This window comes from Streptopelia decaocto (genome assembly GCF_964273445.1).
Source record: "Streptopelia decaocto genome assembly, chromosome: 18".
In the NCBI taxonomy this organism is placed as follows: Eukaryota; Metazoa; Chordata; class Aves; order Columbiformes; family Columbidae; genus Streptopelia; species Streptopelia decaocto.
Window position 1 is genome coordinate 8,394,924 of NC_138673.1, and position 27,292 is coordinate 8,422,215.

Consider the following 27,292-nt stretch of genomic DNA (forward strand, 5'->3'; position numbering starts at 1 on the left):
AGAAATAAAAATTCTCCATATTAAGATTTAAAAAAAGATGGGGAAATGGTTCACAGTCTGCTCGGCATTTGGTCTGACAGATAAAATAGAAAAAGAAATCCAAGAAGCTGAGATTTCACATGTTGCAAACCAAGGGGATATATAATTACGCGCATATAAACATGCACGTGCGCTTGCTCCACACCACCACACTGCTGCAGCCCTTCCAGTTTTAATTACTTTTTATTTAATTGAGCGAGCCTAGGAAACATAACAAGACATTGCCCAAAGTGAGAGGGAATGTCCTTTGCCTGTTTGTCAGTTGTGGGTAACAAGCTGCTAAGGACAGAATCACACAGCGAATCTGCCGTTTAGCTTTTGCTCCCATTGTCATTGCCCTCTGTAGCTGGGAAGAACCTGGCTTGGAAAATATTCAACTTTTGCCTGGCCGGAATTGTGCAATACACAAAAGTGAGCCCCGTCTCCCACGGCTGGCGCTGCAGTTACCTGAGGTGCAGAACTCCAGCTGCAGGCTCCGTGCTGCTGGTGCTTCTGCTCTGTCACTAAATGGAAGAAAGATCTTCTATTTTTTCTTGATTTCTCCTGAAGGAAGCATCTCCCCTGGAGTAGCTCTATCAGCAGGTAGTTGTGTCCATAGTCTGATGATGGGAAACGTAGTTATTAACAAGTAAAACCAAAACAAAAGCCCAAACCAACAGCAAAACACCAAACCACAAACCCAAAAAAGAATCCCCCCAAAACCAGAAAAATAACCACATAGCACAATAACCTTGAAAACTTTTATTAGTATCATTAAGCTGAATTAACTAACAGTTACAGACAGGTGGAATTTCCCTTCACATGGTTAACACCCAGCTGTACGAAGGCACTAAAATCAGTGTCTGTTAAAAAGGGACAAGGACAAACTTCACACCTCCTGCACCTGAACAGTATCTATCACAAGAAAAGTTAAATGTGAAATTGCTGTGCCCATCCAGATCCTGACCCAAAGCTCAATTATACCAGATACTTTGGTTTTTGTTTTGGATGCGGCTGACCAAAAGTGTGGTTTAACTGAACAACAGGTATCTTTGTAATACTAATGAGGTTTTCTCACATTCTTGTCTAATGCTGGCAGGGAATTTATTGCTGCACTTGCAATCTCTGGAGAACACTGTCTTTTTCTCATTAGCTTTCTGCACAGCAATTAATCCCCTTAATCAGTCAAATCAGTTCAACACTAGATCACAAAAGCACTAAGAAAAGAGAAAACAAGAAATTACCTTGTTAAATTTAATGAGCAAGGAAAAACAGACACTACATGGGCTGTCGCAGCACTCTGCGCTCCAGCATGGAAAAATTTAACAAGAGCCTGAGCAGAAACCGCAGCCCACAGAATTACAATCATTTTGTCTGTAACACCGAAAACTGCATAATGCAACAGAGCAAGAAATTATTTTGCTTATGAAAGCGTGCATGCGCAGAACAAAACCCCACCGGCCAGTGTCGTATCCAGCAAACAGCTCAATTCTGCAACATTACTGATGCTGCCTTCACGTGCAATGATGGTGTAAAACCAGCTCAGACTGTGTGACAGAGTCAGTCATTGGATTTTCTTCCGTACTCGCTGCTGCAGTCCAAGGAAATCTGAGCGTCACAATTTTTACGTGGTCAGAAAGGGCTGCAATTCACAGGCTGCATATACTGTACAAGCAGCAGTAAGCAGGTGCTGCATTAGAACTTATTCACTATCCATGTTAATCAGGCAGGAGAGCTCTGGTCCAAAACAATTATCCTGCAGGGTAAAAAAAAGGAAGGAAAATGATACATTTGTTGTTGTGGTGGTTTTGTTGTTGTTGTTTTCTCTGCTCATCTCTTTTTTTTTTTTCTTCTATCAAACTACAAGCTGAAGGGATTTCATATCAATTTCATATCACCCCTTTTGCCTCCCGAGGATGCAAAACAACAATGTATCTCACACAGCCAGAGAATACACACATTTCTGCCAAAAGCCCAATATAATTCACCGAGAGGCTCACCTGAACGGTGAAGATGAAGTCGGCTGTTTCTGTAAGTGGAATTTCTGATCTTCAGGACGCCTGTCTAAAGAAACATGTAAATTCAGCTCAGAACCAAGAAGAACATATCCAGCCACTCAGCACTTCAAAGGGAAATCTCTGGTTTTGTCGGCACGCGGCAGCGTGTTGAACCAGGCACCACAGACCCCTCTGATAGATCATTATGTTGCACTGGTAATCAGAAATCATTCTGTTTTCAAAACCTGAAACCCAATCCCTACCAGCCCAGTTCTTCCAGACATCCGACAGAAAGCAGGGTCATTCATGCTAACGCCGTGCAAACAACAAGCACGATGTTACCTCCAGATTGCTCGGTTTAAAAGTTACCATCAACATTTCCAAAAGTAACTAGTGATTTGGGATGCTTCAAACCCTGGGTGCCTTTCTGGAAAAGTGAAACGTGTTGTAGAGCTGACTGCTGCACAAGTGTTAAAAACCACCACACTGGTGATCAGTTTCCTTTAAGTCATCTTGTACTCCATACCGAGAAATCAAGCTTCTCTCCAGCAAGGCAAGGCTGCTGCCTTTTTCTTTGCAGAAAAAAATGCCACTTCATATTTTTTGCATAGCACTAAATGCACATTAACTTAATAGAAGTATGTCAGCCCTCTCCCTGTAACAAGAAACATCTTTAATGGAGAAATGCTGAAAACTGCAACCTTTTACTTTAGCTGCAGAATACCAGTCAGCTTTGACAGTTCCTAATTGAGATCTGGACTTTTATCTCAAGTCTTCCTCCTAACTTCTAATTCCTATTAGCGGAAAGCCAGAGGGGATGAGGCCAGGAGACAGTTGTTTAAGGGATTTGATGGCACTAGCACCCACACATCACAGGTACGCACCAAACCTCACTGATAGTAACCGAAGTCCTTACAGTGTGAAGCATTTCGGTGCCTCAGCCAGAGAGGTTGAGCACTGATCATGACACAGACACGGTATTATCAGTTGTCTTTTCGGTGCTTTTGAGTAGAGGAAATTGCACTCTCACTGTGAGAGAGGCACTCTGCAGCTCCAGCAGACGGTGCACAAAGCCATCAGTCTCCACTGACCAAAATTATTAGAAAAGAGTTTAAGACTAGAGCAGTTTCCTCTCCTTTCAAAGCACGGGGTAGAAACAGTACCCAGATGGCAGAAATCAAGAAAAGCAAAAAACTAGTCTGTGCGAGCCTGACAAATTCAGTGCTAACAATAAGGTAAAGGTGATACTGCCCAGCACAGCACCCAGCAGCTTTACAGACGGAGAGGACCTTCCGAACTCCCTGTGCAGCTTTCCTGCGCTCCGCCTCGGGCCCCGGCTCCACCTTCCTCTACTCCCTTCTTCCTTCCAGCATCTTCTGGATCTCGCAGGCTTGCAGCCCTGAATGACAGAGTTTTGTGTATCATCCCATTTTTTGTATTTTCCGTTAGACAGGATGAATACAGAGCACTACACCAGAAGCCTCTGGAGATATCAGACACCTTTCTATTTTTACCCTGACCTATAATGGGCATCTTTCCCGTCCAACCCCCTCCAAGACTGCAGATGTGCTTTAGCTTTACATCCATACGGAGACTCCAGCGGTTCTGTACATTAACGGCATTAAATGCAGCCTGACTATGAGTGTGAATGGGCTTTGGATCGAGCCATTTACGAACGTGGCGGTTCATACACTGCAGGAATTGGTTTGTCCTGTTGGCAAGATCCTCCCAGTTATCGTAACATTTGCCTTCTGTGTCCAATGGAGAAATAAATCCTGATGCCCAACACAATAATATCTTGTGTTCCTTAGTAAGATGCATGTTAGGAATTACTTAGGACTGGCATTTACTGTGGAGTTGTTCAGAGTCACTAGGCTCTGATTATTGGTTGTAAGAGGAAAAAATTATTTGGGCTATTAATCTTTTCCTTAAAGTGACGTATATATGAATTCTGCCATTTTCTTCATTTCCTCCTATATGGCCATAACAATATAACCATCTTCCCAAACTCTTCTTTGAAGTCTTTGCTAAAGAGCTTTCATTATTCTGTTTTTATAACACACATTCTTCTCTATCTCAAAAAACCCACCATTCCAGTTTAGCTGGAGAGTTCAGATTGATGTCTCCAGGCAAGTTCCCTGCCACAGTCCTGCCTCAAGAGTGGCAGCACATCTTCTGACAAGTCCTGCATAGGTCTGTACACAGAATATAAACAAAACAAACTAATGAACAAAGTCGAAATGATCAGCTGACCCAAGAGTGTGTCCCTGAGGTTGTTCTTGGATCTCCTCATCTCCAGGAACTGAGTGGAGCATTCGTTCTAAAACATCATCAAGAGTGGAGTGAGCCCTGTTAAAAGATTTAAAATACATGTTGGCAAGTTTAATACTCAACATTTAAAAATAAAACACTCATATTATCAGGGTTCTTAAAAAGTCTGGCTTACTGTAGGCACTGAATCCTGTTAAAATATACTGGAACCATTATTCTAAATATTTGTAAATCAAAGCCAAACGTGCCTTTTTGTACTTTTTTCATACCTTTCTGTTTCCTCTGCTAGATGAAATGACTCCTTTGTCCATAAACTCTCATTTCTCTGCTCATTTCTCTCAGGTTCTTTTTTTGACTCTCTGTCTTCCATTTGCATTTGATTAGGAACTATTGACATAAACAGAAAGATTTTAATATGAAAGTTATGAAGGAAGATATTAATGAAATTAAAATATGCTTTTATTTACTGCGCTTGGGAAACTTCCAGTTGTTCACTTCTCAATTATTCTTTCCTCCGTAATCTGATTCTCTGCCAGTTAAGCAAATTCACATTATCTACAGTCAAAGGTGGCCAGTAGCAAGACCTAGATAAATATTTTACTGTTACACATTTTTAGATTCACAGGACCGAACAGTTTGCTTCATACTAAAATGAAAAATTCATGTGGAAATTAATCTTTAATCTCTCCCCTTACAATCCTAGATATGGGAGAAAAATCAAAAGAAAACCTGTGGATGTTCGCTTTGTTACTCTACTTAGCAAAATCCAATGATATTCCCCCTCCAAGACTTATCTCGCTAAGTTCTGTTCCCTACATCATGTGAATATATTCAGCCACCTTCTGCTAAGCTATGATAAGCAGGAAGCAGTAGGCTGTCACAAAAATGGAGTCTGAAATAGCTGTACTTTATGCAAATACAACAAAACCACAGCGACGGAACAGCCAGCAATACAGGCTGCTGCAGTCCCAACCACCTGAAAACAAGATACTCCTATGAATAAACTCACAGTAGTTTCTATCCTTTGGGTAACAATTTTAAATGGGAAAAGATCTAACAAAGCTGTAGGATTAACACAAACAAGCACCAGTATCATATTCCCAAGTCATTCTGCTATTTAGCTTTTTTACAGACTAACTCATGTTCTGCCTTTTTAAAAAAATCTTTCTTTTTTAAAACTGCACTTTGGTTTCTGACTCACTGGAAACAATTGCAAAGCCTATAAAGATTTACGTTTTCTGTTCTTCTGACATTACTTGCTGTACACCTAAAAATTATTCCCACTTATTACTATTTGCAGTTTCAGAAGCACAAAGATTCACTACCGCTATCTTTGGTATCTTTGTAAGAGAACACGAAATATCTACTGCTTACCCCAGAGGATGCTCTTTTCTTACACCATGAAATCAGAGGCATTATTTCATTACGGTGAAAAGAAACATGAGCCATTAATGAGCACCAGCCACTTTCTCAACTGAACCACCCTCCCAGAATGGAAACTTCAGCTCTGTTTTCCATCAGCTGCCCACCATCCACACTGCTGTGGGTTTTGTCACTTAGGTTTGCACACAGCATACATGACAGCGGCATAATGCAAGTAGAGGATTAATTCTGATGGTTCAGACCTGCAAGCCCTCCAGAGCAGATCCCTGTAGACTTTAGACAGTGAGTACACAGCCAGCAAACACTGGTGCAGGGGGCACTATGTGCAAAACCACAGCACATAACCTTACCAAGAAAGGGAGAATCCTGTCAAATTTCTGCTGAACTACAAATACCAAAAAAAAAAAACCAACAAAAAAAGGAAGTTTATAATATAACCGAACAAACAGTAATAAGTATTCAGAGTTATTTTGCAGCAATGCAAAAGTAATTTTCTATTTGCGATCTCTATGGTAGGACTATGATTAACTAACCATTTATTTGCACCCCGCAGTCATACATTCCCGTCTCTTTAAAGTCTCGAGCGATGGATTCTTGCTGCTTTAAATATTCTGTTAAAAACAGAATATTTCCTTATTGATCTGAATATTCTTTCTAAATTGACTCTATACAATCTGAAGTACCATATTACTTTATCCATCTAAATTCAGATGAAAACCTTTATATAATCTATAATTGGTTCATATAGTACATCCTACAAATTGTCTCTGGCCATTATTTATTCACTTGATGCCAGTGTCCGCATGTCCTTGTTTTGGTGAATGAGGAAATAGAAAGATAAGAATATCTCTGGGTGCCTCATTTCTAGAAGAACATAGAACCTACATACATTTAATTATCCCAGCCTCTGGTGTTAGTTTAGGAAGAGTTTATAGCTGAATAACCAAAGGAAATTCTTCTGTAATACACACACCAGTAAAAATAACGCAGCATTTTTACACAGTGTTCTGTCTGAAGATGTATGTGATTACAAAAAGAAACATAAATCACTGAGACTAAACTCTGCAAAAATACATAAGGGATGTGGCCGCCTGGCTTGCATTTGTTTTAATGGAGAATGCGCGTTGCTCTGGGACACCTTTGCAAAATTCAGTCTACACCAAGTTCACCTCAGTGTTAAATGCCATCTGTGCTCGATGGGTTAGCGGCTGGCAGCAGCAGCAACTACCCATTACGTGCAATGCAGAAACTTCAAGGACTAACTCAAATAATTGCCAGTTATTTAAGCTGTTGATGCCTAACTTCCTAATCATTGACTTGACTGCAACTAATTTGGAAGCTCTTGGGTATTTTAGCAGTGGATGATTTGGGAGAAATCCTGATTGAACACAGCTGGCAAGCCTCATACCATTGTGGGTGAAGTGCCTCTTACCAATTTCATCCAGCAGCTCTTGGGCTGGTGGAGGCAGCTCATCAGTGCAGTGCTTGGATGCCTGCGAAAGCGCTGGGATAGAAAAAAATAAAGTCTAGTTAATTAGCAGTGATTAATCCTTAATAACTGTGATATAGACTTATATTATGACAGCATCTTGCTGACATATTTCATTTATCAACCTGCACGAGCAGGCTCGTTCATGTTTTATCAAATATCCTTAAATAATTTCATAATGGAGAAATCATTTAGAGCTAGACTTTCACAGTCAGTTCTCACTCTGGTGTTGCAAAGCCAATAATATTTACACTTCAGATGTAGGCGGATGAGAGGTCAGAGTTCTTAGTCTGCAGGTACAAACACAAAATCTTTAACAGCAAAATTTATTTTCAAATCTGTTTCTCCATTTATTGATTATTCTATTTGGGCTGTGTCTGGGTTAAGAGACTTACCAGATGCCTTCCTGGTGCTTCTCAAGGTTGGAGCAACTACTGGCAGCCCCTCCTGTGTAAGACCATGAAACACGAGAAGGTAAATTGAAGAACTGCTGGTCTTCGATCCTCCCCTTCAACATACTAAATCCCAAATAAGGTAAGGCCTTGATTAAAGCCTTAGTTGACCATTACATTTTTAAATAAGCTCTTCCATCAGTTCAGAATATGAAAACAGGGGTAGCATCCAGGTAAGCCAGATGTATCAAAAATTTTGCTTAGGCTGCTCTGCATTCACCTTTTAGCCACCCATAAGATACCGTCAGCGATGAAATCTTTATCCACTTCAACACTCTGCACGGACAATTGGACAGGAATTCTCTGAAACTACAGTTCCAACATCTCTTAGTATCCCATTCTCTGTTTCGTATTTTTATTATTAAAGCCAGGCACACTCATTTACCCCAAATCAAGAATTTATATTCACAGGCAAGTCCTCACTGTCCTCAAAATGGAAACGGGTACTTCATGCACTTAACCCTAGGGAAAGATTTTAGACAAGGAAGTGACAAAATAAATATCTCCACAGAGCCAGTCAAGGCAGTGCTGCGCTGTTAATGAGCTTAATGAACTCCAACTGCCTGCTACGCAAGCAGAAAGCCACAGACCTGACCTAATGACAATGAACACAGTCACTACTGTTCTGGTTGCACAAACTCTAACTTAATCTTTAAATGACAACTCTGTCAATGAATAACAATAAGAAAGGCATAAAGGCTACTATTTTATCTATCATTATCTGAAAAGGTCACTAAAGTGACCTTGGAAATTGTTAACTCCAAAGAGAGAGGATTTTTTGATACAACAAAGTTGATAACATTGTGCCACATCTGTGCAGAAAAAGGACAAACTGGCGTAAGGTAAATTTTCTAGACTTACTGGCTTATTCAATTCAGATGAGCAAACTCCTGAAGCAGAGGGGAGTTCAGTGTTCCTTTCTTCTTCATAGGCTGTAGCAAATGTCCTGGATGCTGCAGAGGAAAGTTCTGGAGAACCACAAAAGGAATAATCTGAAGCTACTTCATGGAGGTGTTTGCATTTCTCAAAGGCTATTGGAATTTTTCCTTCTAGGAAAAAAAAAAAAAGTACATTTATTTTTCTATATTGGTCACATTTCAACAGAAGCAGAAGAAAAAATTCTTGTATTTAACAGGCATCTACACAAGGAACTCTGAGAAATGACTGTCCATACATGATCTCTAAGCAGAAGTCCAAACTGACTACCTAGGAGTTCCACCTCAGACATTATTTATGCAAAACTTTACCAACTGAGAAACTTTGATTACTTTATTGCACCAAATTACTGAAAGTACAAAGCAAATGATAATTCATTGCTCTTAAACAACAGTAAATTCAACGAACATTGAGATCAATTTATCAACATTCAAAATATACTGATTACTTATTACACGATCTGTCCTCCCGGGGTACCTGAGCCGAGCGGGGTGCTGACGCTCGGTGTGCCACTCACTCGGGGCGTTTTACAATCCGTATCTCCATAGTAGTTCTCCTGCTCGTAGGGGATACTCGACAAATCCTGAATGTCTGTCACTGACCTGAAGCATTGAAAGATGTTCTGACAGTTAGAACGGCCACTGCTTATACTTGGGAATCACTAAACTCTGCTATTTTCAGATAGTTTAATTGTTTAATAGTTTAATTGTGAAGTTTAATTGTGTTCAGTCTTATCTAGTTTTCCAAAAGGGAGATATTCCATTTGAAAACTCACAGAATTCTTGGAAGTCTAAAGATTGCTATCTTCAATGATGTTGCAGAGACACAAAAGGTTAATTATTTACTTTCCCTTCCTTTACAGGATTCATTTTAATAACTCTCCTATAAATGCAGTCTCAGGAAACTGCCCCCAGAAAAGGCAGGAACTTCAAATGTGAGCCACACTGCAGAAAACTCTCTTTTATACCAATCTCCCAACTTATCACAAGAAAATATTCCTTCGATACTTCAGATAGTTTTCCCTGTCTCTGCTTTGGTCTGTCCCATCTTCCTGCTTTGCATCAACACAAAACTTTTACAATGATAATAACCAACTTGCTGAAGTTTTGCTATAAAATGGTCTGTGGCTCTTACACATCTTTTTCTTTGCGATCTTCGCGCGGCTCCCACAGTTTCCCTTCTTGTGCTGCCTCAACACTGCAGTGGGGGAAGAAAGGTCACAGTCATTGATCCTCTCAGAGAATTATGAAGATAAACGTATTTAGTTTCCTCTCTCTCTAAAAGTTTAAAGGACTACCTTCCCTCGGGGGCAGACTGCAGCTCATAAAAACCTTTTGCATAAAACCTTAGAAGATGAAGCGTGCTAGGAGAAAAGGAGTGAAGAGCGCAACCAAAACCATTACCTTTTACATTAAAGCCGAGTATTTACACACTTGCTCCCTGCCTCTGGTAACTCGGTTCTTCCAGAGAGGGAGGGAGCGCAGCACTGAGAGTGGTACCAGCAGCTCTCGCTCCCGCGCTTGGGAAACGTGAACAAAGGCTGGAGTACGCACAGAAGGCTGAGCTACAGGCTGGGGGCTCTTCAGACCCCCAAAAATCACGGTCAGCAGACCAGTAGGGCGAGGACTGTTCCTCTAAGCAGAAGCACCCTGTGCAGCAGGAGCTGCTGATTCCAGACAACATCTCTGCTCACTAGTAGAATATTAAATTGACAAAAATATTGGATATAAATGCCTCATGTTTGCCAGATGAGACTGCAATCTCCAAGCACGGGCTAATGTTACCTCCAGGGAAGATGTGGTGAGCGTACTCGCATCGCACTGATCCCGCGGGAGGGGACAAGGCACGGGCTTCATGCCACTTGAGCTCCAAACCCAAAGCACAACAAAACTAAATCAGACGTCTGAAGCCCTAATTTGAATTATCTCTGCTCTGTTTAAGACTGTAGTTTAACAGTGTAAAAGGAACTGTAATAGATACATGACTTATGTTTCCTATTTGAGCTCCCTCGTTAAGCAAAAAAAATAAAAATACTGAATGCTGTAAAAAACAAAACTCATGACACTTGTGAAAGCCCTTTTAGTATCTTCTTGGCAAGGAACTATGATATGTAGATAATAATTAAAAACCACCATTGGCATCTTATTTGAATATTAGATATATAAGCATAATTAATAAAGAGAACACACTTTATAAACTAATTTATGCTTGAAGTAACAATGCAAATAAGACTATCTACCTTGCTACAGGCACATGGATAAGTTGATTCAGTCCTTGTGTGTTATTGCCAGAGTTCTGCGCTGTTGTGCTGCAGAATAGCATTTTTTCTCCTGAATACAAATAACAAATGTTCCCTGTTATTGGGTTTTGCAAGTGCAAAAGAAAATGACACAACTCATTGAACAGGAAATTGCAACTTTATTAAATTTTTTAGTTCTTGTGACCTTTGTTGTTGTCAAGAGACAAATGTGTTCTAAAGATGAATTTTCATAAACATACCACAGCTGCCAGACAGTCAACCACTGAAGCACTGGGGAATATCACAACGTTTACAAATGTGAGCTGAGGAAACAGGCTAGAGAAACAGCGATGATCCTTCCATCATTCTGCACACAATGTCAGCTCTTACAGTCTTTAAGCTCAAGACCCTTCTAGCAATAATGTATAAATAATGAGTAATGTGTAAATACAACTGTAATTCAGTTTCCTGCACCATAGAAAGTTGCATAAAAACATTAAACTTAGCCCTAGGGTGTAAAACCAGAGGACTGCAAACAAGTTTTGGTTTTTTTAACTGAAACACAGCAAGTACACAATCACTGTACTCAACAATATTTCAGTGATTGCAATGCCCATACCTCATCTTCCAAAGTCCTGAATGTCCTGAACTCTCACTAAAATAATGAGGAATAAGAGATCAAGTGACCCTGAAGAATCAAGCTCCAGCCTTCTGACAGGAGTGCTGCTGACAAAATAGAGCGGAACAAGACTCTGTCTCCCTGAGTCAAAAGTACCTTCAAAAGAAAGAGCACATTTACCTGAACCCTGAACACCTGATCCTGCATCTTCAGGGAACTGTTTCTGTAAAAATCCTTCACAAGCTTCCTCTAATTTGCCCTGAGCATTCAAGGTCTGAAGGGGGGAAAAAAGGGAGCAAATTCAGTTTCTCGCAGGCAAGTTGTGGAGGGCAGGACGACTCTCAGAGGATGATGCTCACAATAATCAGAACGGACAGACAAACTTTTCAAGAGCTTATCAGCAAACAGCATGGACTGGATTTAATAGTCCATACAACAGTTTTCAAATCTTCAAGAAATGAAGATTGTTCTGAGACTATTGAGTACTAAAATTGATAGAGCTGTGAAGGAAAAGCTGAGATTATATACATTTTACTCAATGATGTTAAACAATACTGCAGTGAATCAAAATTGTATTTAATTTGATCACTCCAAGTTTCAACCTACCTCCTGCTCCTTACGTTATTTTGATGGTTTATAGAACCAAACAAAAAAAAAAGGGGGGGGCAGAAGGAGGGAATGTTAGTCAGATCATAACTAAAAAGATCAGCTGCCTTGGTGGTTCGGTGTGCAACACGGAGATGCCAGGCTGAACTGGTTTACAGATAACTAGCGGCAACTACATTTCTTGGATTACTTTACATACTCTGGATGGATTCTCAACTTGATGAGGAAAGACTGACTTCTCATGAATGACTATTCCAGACTCTGCTTGTTCATCTTGTGATGGTGACTGGCAGCTTCTCCCTAGGATGCCAGAATGGAACAAAATTATTAGGCAAAAAATAATAAGTGAGTGATCTGAACCACCAATGTACTATCAGTGAGAGCAGACAGTAAAACAACAGTGTCTGTCAGGAATATTGAGAAATAATGACATTTAAATGCTCACATTGTTAATCTAGGCATGTGAAGCATTCCTGGTTCCTTTATCTGTAACTATTACGAAAGCACTACCCACTATGCTGCTGCAGAAAGAACATCTCTGTAGTCTGGCTGAAAGAAATAAAGTGTGAAAGCATACTCCTGGATTGGAAAGTTTTGGGCCTCCCATGCTGATACACAGGAATCAAGGATGATGAAGGGTCTCCAAGCTCACTGGACATTACCTCCACCTATTAACATGCAATGCTCATCCTAGTCTATTATTTATGTTCACCTATGACTGAGTGATTGACCTTCTCTGGGGACAAGATTCTGGAAGATAAAATTGAAAATTATTGTAACAATAAAACAAAACAATCACTGAAGCTGAAATCTGCCTGGAAACAGAGGGACACAGAAATAGAAGAAATTATTTTTTGTTTCTCATCCTTACCTCCAGGACTTCTGAATGCAGACTCCAGATCACTCTCCTCGTATTCAGATATATCCTCACTGCCCAGATCCCAAAACTCAACATTATCACCTGTCTGCCATCTATAGCTTTGTTGGTGTTGACTTTTTTGGACCCTGACATGTTGAAAGGCTTCCTTTATACTCTCTGCTTCACTCTCGGATGTACATTCACCAGCTGGATAGGGAGAGCTGAGCTCTAGTTGTCCTGAGGCCACTCTTCTGGCCATTTGCTTTACCTCAGCTACACAAAAAGAATACAATTACCAATTCAGACAACAGAAACTGGACCTTCAAACCATTCCTGAGTTTCATTGTGTCTGCAGACTTGGAAATGCTAAAGTTATACCCTGTAAACTCCTTTATCATGAAAAGAGCTAAACACTTCCTTCTATTTTAAGGAAAGCTAAAAACCTGCATAAATTAGTACGGTCTTTACATGGATAATTTTTGTTAGTTCGCATTCTCCGTTATTCATGGCTGTACTGCCATCCACTGGTCATTGCTATACTAGCCTTTTTAAATTAATATGCTGCTCCTCCCTTATATCCTCCAGAACAAGGCCAGAAATTCCCTGGATTTTATAACCAACCCATCTCACTGTGGTTGTGATTATTCCATGCCCTGAATGTGCAAGACACAGGATCCTACTCATTTGGTTTTCATCCAAGAATTGTCTAATAGAGCTTCAGAAACTCAGCCTTACAGACCTTTCATAGGCTACAAAGCATGTTAAGTTTTAACGCACTGCAGTAAGACTCACTAACGTTAACGCCGAGTTAACACAGACGTACTCACTCCTCCATTCCGATTGCATCAGCCTTCCCTCCTCACTTATTTTTGTACTGTAAATTTCAGATCTTGATTTCGGACAGCACCTATAATAAACCATTATGAGATGCATCAAACTCTGTTAATGCACAAGTGTATCATGTTAGGTATTCCCCAGTCAGTAAAAGACCAGAAGTTGTTTTAATGCTAATTAAAAGGCTGAGAGCATACATGCTCTAAGAACCCAACACAAGCAGGAGATTGAGCCACCAGAAGCTCAGAAAGCACAGACAGATATTTAAGTCTATTACAGATCAACCAACCAAGCTGCACACTAAAATCTAGATTTCAAAAGCTGTCAACTGCCTTCACATGACCTGGCAGACAAAGAACACTAAGTAATTTGTTTTATTCGGGTCAGTAAGATCAATGGACAACTGAATATACTCAGAACTTCAGACTTGGATAACAACAACCCAATTCCAATCCAGAGTTTGTTCACCTGACCATCTAACCCCAGCTCCAGCATCTGACATATTTATATCCTAACCTACTAGAATTAACTCTTGAGAATACACTCAAAACTCACCACTTCTCTTCTTCACTTCCACTCGCTGCAGAGTGTGAATCACCTCCTCTCTGACACTGCAAGTTGAACTTTTTTTTGCATCTTCCAGATACGCGTGGGAGTAAATGCTGAAATGAGTCCAACAAGCCATGATTCAGCACACACTTGGCATTCTGGTAATTACTAGCTGAGTTGTCTATGAGATACACTAAGAACTGGGCCATGCAAACTTTATCCCTAGGTTATATTTCAGTAGCACTGCTTGTGAGGAAGCATGACAACTCCAGGCCTTAGCCTAGGAAAAGCTCTGCCCTGGATTTATAGCAGGTTTCGCATGTATGTAGGCAGAATATCATAACACGTAGTTCCCGGGAGAATGAGCGGATCTAAATGACTCAAGGTTATTCCCACAGCAAATCAGTACATTAATTTCTTTCTCTTTGGGCTAAGCATGTCAGCAACTTATATTTAATAATGATCTGGAAGCCCTTACTAATGACAGCTTAGACCTCCACAACTAAGTATGCAAACACGTTAAAAAAAAAATCAAAATCTTTCTCTGCTCATCCCTTTCCCTGACAGTCCCATCTCCATTTTAGTACAGGATTTTATTCCCTCCTGAGCCACAGGACCAGTATTTTGCTGGGGGGCAGTGCGGAGAAAGAATAAATAATACTATCGCACTGCTGAGCTGACAATTTTAATTCCTATATACAATGCATATGGTATGCACGTGTATTTTGAAAGACAGATTCATCTGTCCTCTTGGACACCATCCAGAACTACGTCTCTCTACCTGCTAAGGAACACAGACGTGATGAACACAGTCACCTGCTCAATGCTTTACCTTATGGTCTAGGCTCACTTGATCATCCAGGCTTTTCACCACACTGAAACTGAGATCACGATGGTTGTTTTCATTATTACTTGTCCTCATCTCATGAAAACACTTCGACTTTTCATTTTTTATTGCCTCCATCTCCTTTGCTGCCTCTGAAGCAGCCTGGAAACTGTCTGCACACAGTGTTCCTTGCACCTGACGTGTTACCAGTGGTGGAATATAGACACTTGATGGTGGCCCTATAGCCTTCCATAAAAAAGTATTGACTCCAGAAAAAGAGTTATTCATATTTTGGGAAGTATCATCAGATCTGTTCCAGTGTCTGTCTTGAACAATTTGCTTAGAAAGCTGATTCATTCCAATTTCCTGGAGTAGCTTCTTTTGCTTTTCAGTGGTCTCTAATCTGTCCAGTTTCTCCTCTGTTCTGTGCAGGGAATCTGCTGCCTGCTGCACCATGCTTTGCATTATCTTTAAATCGAGGACACATTTGCTGATGTATTGCTCGTTCTGGGACAGACTACTCATTCTTCTCACCTGCGCCAGCGTGCACAGGTCAGAGATCTCACCTATCCTCTCCTCCTCTTCCGTAGCGTACTCTGTACCCGACGCCAAAAACTCATCTTCCTCATCAAGTGGCTTTTCCTCACCGTGCACTCCAGGCGATGCACAGAGGTCTCTGAGAGCAGCCTCATCTTCTTCCTTTCGCTGCCCTTTTTCATCCTTTAGAGTTTCACCCAATCCAGCTCCTTCTTCCAGGAAGTCTTTGTGAAGTTCTGGATAACTGGCAAAGATTTCATTGATTTCAAAGCTACAGAGGCTGTCATCCGCATCGCTGACACTGAGGGTCACTGGGAGTTCAGAAGCTACATCAGGACTCTTGTTGTGTGCAACTGGCTGTGGACTGGTTGGTGCCTCATGGTCCACTACAGCACTATTCTCCTCCGGAAAAAGAGAGTGTCTTGGGGCAGCAAAGCCGTCTGAAAAATTTAAGTGTTAAGCTATTTCTCCAAATGTCCATCAAACACACTATTTTCGCACACTTAGGAGTTAATGTCTGATAGAGGTTACATGAGCATTTAACACCTCTGCTGAAAACAGTGTGCCTGAACTTAAAATATTAATCAGACTTACAGTCTTGAGTTTACATCAACAACTAGGGTGGTAGCTGGAATCCAAAGCTAAGTGCTCACATTTAATTATTTATATTAGAACTTTCTGGAGTGAGGAGCTTGCTAAGTGAAGGACAGTGATATCTTGCTAAAAGAAACTCACCGGCCTTGGTTATCTCTTCTCCCTGCAGTTCCTGTGTTCTCTTCTGATAGCTAAAAGCTGATGTCAAACAGATGTTCACATCTGCAAAAACAGTAGGCCCTTGTGCTTTTGAGAGTCCGTCAGCATGACCAGTTTGAAACTTAGTTAAGTCCTGTAATACAAAATAAAATGCTGTAAAAGACAACTATAGTAGCAGTTCTATGTCTCTGCCTTCTTTTTTAAGATGGTTTGCCTGCATGATCAGGAAAGGATACTTGGTGTTCAGATTACACATAAAAAAGCCTCCCACCCAGATTTAAGCAGAAGAACTTGAATTTGAATGAACACAGAACTCTGCCATTTTAAATACATGAAAGGCTACAATCCCGCAGGTCACCTTTAAGTCATTTTTCAGTATATATTGAATATCCTGAAGTTTTACAGAACGGTTCTTCTGTTTAGGTTCTAGCCCTGAGTTTACGATATTGTAATAGGGCATCGGAAGCCTGACGTCTGTTTCTAACCGTTGTCCTGAAATTATGAGCTGTTCAATAGATGAGTCTTCAAGACCTTTCCAGGGAGGGGTCTCTGCAAGACATAAATATAGACTTTATGTCACAAGCTGTATATCAATGTTAATGAAAGTAGAAAAGAAGATGAAAGAATCAGAGATACTGAAGCATTATTGTTTTTGTCTGCACATTCCCTAATTTACAACTACTGTCATGAACCAAACATGCACTCAATCCAGTCTGCCATCTCCTACTTATCTTATTTCAGCCACAGATGCTTTAATGAGAGCTGACAGCAATCTCTAGAGGACAGTTACACTGGAACCCACACTCTGGATTCTTCATTACCAATGAGCTAATAGAGGGCTTAATTTTTAGGGTAATTGTTTATCCCATTTCACTGTCAAAATAGCCAAAGTCAATACATAACATACATAACATTGTCTGTAAGAACTTACAGATAATGTTTTATTATTGTTATCTTAGTGATCAAGAAGACTAAAGCTGCGCAGGCTTGTTTTGCACAACTCAAAGACTTAACTGAAAGTTTTGCTGTGCTTGTGTGAAAAGATAACCAGCAGAAAAACACTGTACACAAGATGGTATCTCTCTACTACCAACCATTAATCTCATCATTTAGTTAGGCAATTTTAAGTCTTCTGATTACATTTTGCAAAAGTATCTGGTAGTCTTTGCTACTGCCACTAACATTTGTGGTTTTTTTGCCTGGAGGTTCCTTTTCCAAGTTAAGTCTGTACGAGCCATCACAGCAAGGTCTGATCCAGTCACAGAGACGAATTAAACAGACATGTGAGGGCTGAGGGTCTGCACTGAAAACAGTTAGTGGGATATTCTAGTGACAAAAGCCTAAACCTATAGATATACCTGTCAAGGCCTCCTGCACTACCGTACAGAAGCTATAAATATCCGATTTGACCGTGACAACTTTTTCAAGGATTACTTCAGGAGAGCACCACTTATACAGCTGCACTGGGACAGGAATACGTGTCAGATCACTGTGTTCTCCATGATCTTTGCTGTATAAAGGGGAAAAAAGTTGTAAATTGGGACATACAGCATACTTAACTAGCATGTATATATTCTGGAATTAGACATTTGAGTTTGTTCTATCTGCTTTTGGTTTAAATAACTAAAAGGTCCAGAGTACACCTGAAAATAAAAATGGGTAATATTTTCACACCAATGAATGTGTTTTGGCACATTGCAGCGAAGACCTGGCGAAAGTAACACCTCCGTTAACAAATTTACACTCAAAAAGAAATGGGAGAAAGCCGAAAGTTTCCCAATGGGAATTTTACAAACAAACCTTCAGCTCTGGCCAGTGCTCTCTGACCATGGACACAATACAAGACAGTGCCACCTAGCCTGTCAACGTTTATTTTGTAATGTATACTTATATCCAGAAGGTGGAATCTTCAACCATTTCAGGTAAGCCTCCATAAGCCCAAGTTTAGTATAACAAGAGGAGACTTAAGTTATTTCCAACCCAGCAGCAGAATTAGTGACTCAAAAAGGAATTTCACCTCTGTTCTGTAAATTAGGTTCTATTTCTCTATGATGGTATTTTTATACTCTGCTAAAGACCTGCTTCTCTTACTAGTTTCTATTTTCAGATACTTATTACACAGAAACTACGTCCACCTGAAATATCCCATACTGCCTGTAGCAAAGGTAACGGACCTGAGCAGGAATAATTTGGAGTTCTTCACTCCTGTAATTGTTGCCTGACTCAGCAACAGGAGACCTCAGTCATTAAGAGAGGCACTTCAGCAGTGTTAGCACTAAATCTGACTTTGTGTTTGTCCCTTTCGCAGAAACAGTGAGGAAGTTTCTTACCTCTCTATCATGTATTCCAAGTTGCACAACTTTGCCTCACCAGAAGAAACAATTTGAATCGCATAGGAGCTAAGTGAACGGTGGATAAACCCACGGGAGTGTAGAAAACGCAGAGCGTCACTAATCTGAAGCAGCACGTGTAAAATCGTCTCCATGTGCAGTACTGGGAATTCTGTACGCTGAAAAATAAACCAAACAGAAGTACCACATTCATATTGAAGGCCTTTAAGGCTTGATGCAGGGAAAAACTATTATTGTACAGAATAAGGTAAAGAAAGCAAACAGGAAACATACTGTAGTAAAAAGACAAATTGCACTTGCTAAATAATGTTTGTTCTCAAAATCAAATCAACTAATACCTTAAAAATAATTCAAAGATAGACTATGCCAAAATTCACTCTGAAGCAGAATGAACTCTTAGAATTTCTTGCCTTTAACTGCAATTCTCCGATAAATTAGACAGATGTATGCTATTTAAAAAACAAGTATTCCAATTACCCTTTCATGAAGGATGCTGTAGAGAGAACCAAAGTTAACCCTTTCATATACTAAACGGGTTTTCTCCAAATCACTGGACAGACAAACAGACATCAACTGTAGCAAATGAGGATGACGGAGTTTACTGCAAAGCAAGAGGAAAAAGCATTGTAAGGTAAATCTGAGACTAAAAGTCCTGGCCTTTTAGGTGTTTTTATCAATATGTGAGCACTTCTAACTTCTCAGTAAATTCCCAAGACTTTAAAAGAACTGTAGATGAGGAGGCATTAAAGAAACAGCACTTACTGTCAGACTAGGAGAATCTATAAATAAGCCATCCAAGAAATACGCAATGAAGCATTAATCCAGACATACAAGAAGAGAGTATCATCTTCTGCTGTTTTATCCACTGGGGAGCAAATGGAATGGGAAAAGAGGAGACACAGAGACCTGTATTTCTCATTTGGAGCTCAACAGTCCTCTCGAGGCTCAGCACATTTCCTCTCATCACTGGAGACACTCAGACCCCAGGAGCACTTGTAGCTACTGCACATTCTTTCTTACCTACTATGCTCCTGCTCTGCAATGAGAAGATCAGCCAAGCGGAGCTTACTACAGTTCTGGTGGGGCTCAAAGCTGAGCTCCTTCACTGTAACTCTGCTGCCTCCCCACATTAAGCTACAAGAAAAAGAAAAGCAATTTGTATGAGATGCTTTCTGCAGTACTTTTTCCAGTTGCGGGATTACTTAAAAATAGAAAAAAATCCCTTTGATTCCACTTACTTTGTCATCATCATGTACGGTCCAACATGGTAAGAAAATGTTGGTTCATCATCTGCCTGAACCACATCTTTTTCACCAGTAATGGGGAGAGATGCCAAGTACCCTGGATGCCCGCTGCCTGCAAGGTAAAACTGAAACACCACCGGGGTGTAACCAACAGGAACATGCAACAGTTCCCAAGATCTGTCACATCTGCTGCAAGCCCACGGAAAACTCAAGTGCAATCACTGCAATGGGAGCATCAGCCAAAGTATCAAAATGAAAGGTTAAGAAATCTATATAAAAGCTTAAATTTCTAGTGAAGCTGAAACAGGGAGAGCAGAAACAATCATTAACAACTCCCACAGATGACATTTCACATGATAGCTTATAGCTTATATTGCCTGTTCCAAAACAGCTTCCTCTGAGAGGGCCCACTAATGACTAAAGGCCCCAATATTTGTGCTTTCAACAGGTTTTTTCCCCACCATTCTGGTAGAAATAAGAATGCACTAAAAATGAAAAATAACACAGGTGGGGTAATTACTGTGAAGAATATGTGACTCTGAAAAACTGTCCTGATATTATCAGAACACCACCATCCATAGCATCTTACCTTCCCGAAACCAAAGCTGAAAATGTTCTTGGCTGCATTAGCTCCACCTTTTAGAAATCTACCCAGAGGACTGTCAGCATTCCTAAGCATCAAAAACATAAACAGTAACTAATATGCCAAGGCTTTAAGTAAAATACAAAAGAGACAGAGAAAAATGCAGAAATTCTGTAACCGCCACGTATTTAAAACGTAGCATTTGAGCGATGCCACACAGTGTAATGCAGATGCTGAAATTCCAACTTATTGTGCAACTCATTAAACTTTTACGTACACTGTTATGATACGCATTTATTTAAAGCAAGATACCAAATTTATTTATATATATATATATATATGCAGGCATCCTGCATCTCTTTTTATTCACAAGTACATATTTTTCTTAACAAGTATCTGACATAAAAGCTCTTGAAATGGTTGGAAACACACCCCCAAAAGATTTACAGTGACCTTAAAAGATCAAGAAACAAACTACTTCATGTTACTGTCATTTTAATACTATTAAAATCCAGGATTTCACATTGCTGATTTCAAGAGTACCTCTTAATATACAGATATCTACAACTATCAAGTTTCTGTGTGGAACTCTAAGCACAGAAATAAGAAGTATCATCATTCCTAGGAGTGGTTTTAAATCTGATATTGTCAAAAAGACACAAGAACATGTTAAGAGAATAGGGAAGCAGAAGTCTTTGTAGGTCAATCCCTCAGTGCTTGAGAACATTCTTACCCCTGAACCAGCCCCCCAAACCTGGAGGGGCTGCAGACCAGCGCCTTTGATGAGCCAGCCTTCCGGAGCAGATCAGCGGGGAAGTTCTGAACGGCAGCCTGCATGTGGAGCGTACAGCGCTGGATGAATTCCAGCATCTAGAGAGGAGGTGGAAGGGAAAAACAACAAAAACTTCAGAACTGTAAGATTCACCATTTAAAATTAATAGATCACAACTACTGAAAAATAACTCATTACTTGCACTATTTAAACAGGCATTTCAAGAAATGGATACATGGAAAAACTTGAAGAAAATAAATTACATTAAAATGTAAGAGAAAAAGCCAGGAGTTTCTCCCTGGAACGTTGGAGTTTCTTCACTTTAAGATGCAAGCACATACCAATCACTTATTCAACACACGTTACACACGTACCTGCGCGCTGCTTTCTTTTCCAGCTGACATCGCCCAGCACTGCGGATTTCTTCCATCTTTATCGTGTACTCTCAGATCACCCCCTTCATCCAATAACTTGCTAAGAATCCACTGATTTCCTGAGAAAGCAGCTGCATGGACGGGGGTGCTTCCGTCGTGACAGCGACTGAGGAACAGTAAAGCAGAAATGTTTCAACCTACCCCTCCTGCACCCCGCCAGCCGTGTTTCTGGGGGAGAAAGCAGCGTCCCTGGAACGTCTGTGTATATATATGTACACCCAAACAACAACACAGAACACGAAATACGGAAAATTAGGCACCTACTGACCTCTGAGCATCTTTGTCTAAAACAGCAACAAGCATCTTCAGCACTTCTGTGTTTGTATATAGAGAATATTGTGTACTACATTGACTAAAACTACTTAAAGATTACAGATTAGTCTCACTTTAAGAATAAAAAAGTTATTTTTCTACTTAACTGATTAGCATCAGAGCCATAATCCAACAGCACATCCACTATTTTACCAAGACCCAGCAATGCAGCAGTGAAGAGAGAAGTTTGGCCCATGGAATTTACAGCATCAACAAAAACACCTACAAGGAAACAAATTATTATGAGAGTGTTTATTCCCCACCATCCTGAATAAAAGAGAGTGGTTTCTTAAGAGCAAAACTGACTGTCATATTAACTCCAAAATACTGGAAATGTGAAAACACAATGATATTAACAGAAACTGCAAAAAGAAACATATGGTCTTCCAGGTATCTTTCTATATGTAGCATGCATTGTTCCACAAGGTTTATACATCAAGGATCTAGAGATATCACAGACAAAGTATTAAACTGGATAAGCACAGATAACACGAGGGCTGCGTTAATAAGAAACTAACTTATTCTAAAGTAGTAATTAAGAGATAAATAACTCGTTGCTTTAACCATTGCTATTTAGAACAATTAATGTAATTTTCTGCAACTAAAACGAAAGAAAAGAAGTGCCCTAAAAGAAATGTGGATCCAGATCCACACCAAGATTTGGAAGCAAATACTTGTCCAAGACAGATCTGTTTTTGGAACCATATAAAAAAAGGGGCACAAACCACTCAGCTCGTGTTCTCTCCCTCCCGGCTCCCACCAGGACAGCCGGGAACGGTCATCAATGGCGAGCGGCTCCTGCCCAAGCAGCACCGCCCGCCCGCTTCGCGCTCAGAAGAGAACACCTCGCTCCTCCTCGTGGCTTGTGACGCCGATCACGTTAGATCACTCTCCTCTAGTGACCAACTACAGAAATGATCCCTGAAAGTATAGTCTTAACCCCACACCGCCGCCGCGCCCGCCCCCACCGACACGCACCGCCCTGCAGCACACGGAGACCCCCACACACCCACCCGTCGGAACGCATGACGAGCCCCCCGCGTGTCCCCGCGAGCCCCCGCTCCCGGGGAACCGCGGCCCGTGACCCCGGTGCCGCTCCGCGACCCACTGTTTCTCCCCATGGTGCCACACGCGGGACACGCCCCCTCATTTGCATGGAGTAGCGCAGAGGCCCAATCAGACGCGCCGCTCTCACGCAGGCACCTCCGCCTCCGCGCCCCCGCGCCCCGTGACGCCGTAGCCACGCCCAAACTGGCCCGGGGCCGCGCGGGACAGCACGGAAAACGTTCCGCGCTGGGGCTACACACACCGAGATCGGGCCGGACAGCTGCACTGACAACCCACTCGTGTCCGCAGGCAGAAGGGGGACGCTGGTGGCAGCGCAGCACGGCACTCCCAGTCTCGGGTGACTGCAGCTCTCTCAGCTACTGCTGAATGTCATCTCTCAAATGGTGACTTCTGGAGTCCAAAAAGACTCCAGGTCCCAGGGACTGCAGAGCCACGGGCGTTAGAGCTAATACAAAAGCCTACACGTTCTTCAAAGTCACCCGGAGGCTGTGAAAAACCTCCTCTTGACTATTGTTAAGAAAATCTCATTTCCTACCTAGCTGACCTATTAGTCTTATTAAATTGTATGAACTTTCCTAGGATATGTAATGGCATTCTGCATTGTCGTGGTGGAGTGGGCATGACTAAAGGATCCCAGCTCATTGCAAGAAGGACAGCCCCCACCCTGAAGATAATTTCCTGTTTCTCAGAATCTTAAAAGCTGTCCAGGAAGAGCAGAAGATGCTCCTGGACCACCAAAACATGGCCAGCACCCCGGCCTCTCTAACAGTTCAGTGAAACACGCCCCCATTATTTGGCATCATAGGTAAAGACCGATGCCAGGGACACCCAGATCCAGAAAGAAACAAATGGATAATGACACCATAGAATTATATTTGCTTTGCAAAATAGTTGTGTGTGTGTTAAGCAGTGATTGGTCAAACCACCTTGTACATGAATGCCTGACAGATATAAGAACCATGTGGAAAACAGCATCTGGGGTGCCCCAGTTTGAACGGGACACCTCATGTGCATGAATAGAGGATTACGCTTGTAATTCTACACTTTGCATAACAGCTTCTCGCCTTGGATGGCACGGACATTGGAAAGTTTTCATGGCACAGGCAACAACTGTCTCAGCCCGTGCTCCCTCTGCTCTGCACCACCAGAGAAGAGGCCCAGGCGCCAACACCAGGCAGGATGATGCATTGGGTTTGTCACTGTGCCACGCAGAACTGACAGCTTGAGAACACCATTGTGTGCCTTGTGCGCCCAGGTACCAACAAACCGTCAAAGCGCTCGGCACTGAACAATCCACGGAACACGGACATTAACACCTAAACCTGCCCGGCTGATTGCCTCCCCTGCCCCACCCGTGGAAAGCCCACGCTGCCGCTGCCATCAAAATTCCACTGAAGGGCTTGGGACACAGTAACCAGCTGAGAGCTCCACTAGGAGCTGGTGTTCACACGCTCCTACGATAACCACAGCTTGTAAAGAACACTCCACTCCTTCCTCACCAAATCATCTGTTTTTAGAACCACGCAAATAAAAAAGAGCACAAACCACTCAGCTCGTGTTCTCTCCCTCCCGGCTCCCACCAGGAGAGCCGGGAACGGTCATCAATAGCGAGCGGCTCCTGCCCAAGCAGCACCGCCCGCCCGCTTCGCGCTCAGAAGAGAACACCTCGCTCCTCCTCGTGGCTTGTGACGCCGATCACGTTAGATCACTCTCCTCTAGTGACCAACTACAGAAATGATCCCTGAAAGTATAGTCTTAACCCCACACTGCCGCCGCGCCCGCCCCCACCGACACGCACCGCCCTGTAGCACACGGAGACCCCCACACACGCATCCGTCGGAACCCGTGACGAGCGCCCCCTCGCCTCCGACCGACCCCCGCTCCCCGGGAACCGCGGCCCGTGACCCCGGTGCCGCTCCGCGACCCACTGTTTCTCCCCATGGTGCCACACGCGGGACACGCCCCCTCATTTGCATGGAGTAGCGCAGACGTCCAATCAGAAGCGCCGTTCAGCCACGCATGCGCGCGGACACGGCCCGCACTCCACTGCGCTACGCACCAAGGGGCGGTGTCGCCCGACTGCGGCTTCGCGCAACGCTTCGGTCGCGCTCCCGGGGAACCCATTGCAGTCACCCCACAAACCGCCCTCTGCACCCCGTTCCCTCAGCCACCAGGCGCAGGCCGCGTCCGGGGCGCTGTGGCACGAGTGACACACCGCCAACGGAAGCGCACACGGCTTCGAGCGCGGCTGGGGCGGCCCCGGAGCCCCTCTCACCCGCAGCTCCACGCTAAGAGCGAGCGGCTGCCCCCTGACCCTCTCCAATGAGCGACACTCGCGTCTCCAAAGCCACCCGGCTTTTTAGGGACAGCGTGACGTGATGGGGAAGGCAGCAGGGTCTCCCTGGCCCCGAGCAGCTCTCCGCCCCTTTCCGGCAGCACTAGAACGGCTTCGCAGCGCCCGCACAGCCCGGCAGCGCCCCCGATTCTGCTGCAGCACAAAATCGGAACCCCCCCTCGGCGGGCAGAAAGCGCCTCGGAGGTCAGCCGGAGCTGCCGGTTACCAGTTATAACATTCATCTGTTTTTAGAACCACATTAAAAAAGGGGCACAAACCACTCAGCTCGTGTTCTCTCCCTCCCGGCTCCCACCAGGACAGCCGGGAACGGTCATCAATGGCGAGCGGCTCCTGCCCAAGCAGCACCGCCCGCCCGCTTCGCGCTCAGAAGAGAACACCTCGCTCCTCCTCGTGGCTTGTGACGCCGATCACGTTAGATCACTCTCCTCTAGTGACCAACTACAGAAATGATCCCTGAAAGTATAGTCTTAACCCCCCACCGCCGCCGCGCCCGGCCCCACCGACACGCACCGCCCTGTAGCACACGGAGACCCCCACACACGCACCCGCCGGAACCCGTGACGAGCGCCCCCTCGCCTCCCACCGACCCCCACTCCGGGGGAACCGCGGCCCGTGACCCCGGTGCCGCTCCGCGACCCACTGTTTCTCCCCATGGTGCCACACGCGGGACACGCCCCCTCATTTACATGGAGCAGGGCAGAGACCCAATCAGACGCGCCGCTCTCACGCACGCAGGCGCGGCCCCGCCCCACGCAGAGAAGCCGCCCCGCCCCGAGCCGCCAGCGCCGCCCGCAGCGGCTCCAGCGGGTCCGACGCCCGCCCGTGCGCCGGTACCGGCACCGCATCTCCGCACGCAGCCCCCGGGCAGCGCCCCGCTGCACAGCCAGGCACCGCTGCGATAGAGACGTCACATCTCCGGGAACAGCACTTGCTACTGAAGTTCTCCATAGTAAAAATGAAATAGAACTGCATCAAATACTGGGATTCATTTACAAAGTTTCCTGTTCCCATGTAGTTAAAACCCTAGGTGCCAAAAATACCAGTATCTAAACCATACCATAAGCACTTTGCAATCAGAATTAAGTTAAAATTCCATTTAAATAATGTATTCCTAAAGTAGACTTTCAGGCCTTTAGTCTTACCTCATTTCCTTATGAGCACCTTACAACTAAGAGCTTAGTTTTCAATATACTTATTTTCATACATTATTTTTTGATTCGATAATTAGTGCCACTTACCAGGAAAGGCCATCTATAATACACTTTGTATACATATTTCACTCACAACTGAATTGTACAGATAGGACACTATTTTTTTTTTTTACCACAAATATAAACATGTAGGAAAAGCTAAAACGCTCCTGCCAGCACTTGTTTACACTTGGCTTTTACCTTTCTTCAGCAGTTTCTTCACTTTCACATAGTTTCCTTGCCTGACATACTCGTGCAGTTCAGCTTCCACTGAGTCGCCTTTGACACTTCCAAGCTGGACCGGGCAGGGAATTGGAAGAGGCAGCGCATGAGCCATCATCTTCTTTCCTCAACAAAATTAGGAAAAAGTGGAAATCTAATGACACTGTGCAATACCATAGCTCAGAGAACTTCTTTTTGACTGCAAAAACTACACTTCAGTAGCTGACACAATCAGTTATGGCTGCTTCCTCCAGATTAACCCCAAAAAGGAGGGTGACAGCAACCTCTCCCCCTACTTGAGGAAGGTCTGGGTGCAAGGAGCCATTGGAGGAGGAATGTTGTTTATACAAAACTGGGGACCTGGTGCCTGACCCCAGCTTGGGGGAAGGACT

General features: G+C 43.0%; 1 protein-coding gene across 1 annotated transcript; it reads right to left on the bottom strand.

Annotated features, from left to right (window-relative positions):
- Positions 1-803: 803 nt before the first annotated feature.
- Positions 804-27,015, bottom strand: TEX14 (testis expressed 14, intercellular bridge forming factor; the record flags this gene model as incomplete). The annotated part of the gene is made up of 31 exons (XM_082068790.1): positions 804-1,774; positions 2,019-2,082; positions 3,305-3,414; positions 4,269-4,364; positions 4,556-4,673; positions 6,203-6,280; positions 7,102-7,173; positions 7,554-7,605; positions 8,472-8,659; positions 9,024-9,148; positions 9,681-9,743; positions 10,786-10,940; positions 11,046-11,050; positions 11,585-11,678; positions 12,210-12,310; positions 12,882-13,142; positions 13,697-13,776; positions 14,259-14,365; positions 15,085-16,055; positions 16,351-16,501; positions 16,727-16,917; positions 17,727-17,878; positions 18,699-18,877; positions 19,197-19,320; positions 19,740-19,853; positions 19,958-20,088; positions 20,553-20,634; positions 21,280-21,416; positions 21,693-21,858; positions 22,172-22,286; positions 26,880-27,015. 31 exons carry the CDS (start codon positions 27,013-27,015, stop codon positions 1,741-1,743), a joined length of 4,452 nt encoding a protein of 1,483 aa, XP_081924916.1. The 3' UTR covers positions 804-1,740.
- Between the last annotated feature and the right edge of the window lie 277 nt (positions 27,016-27,292).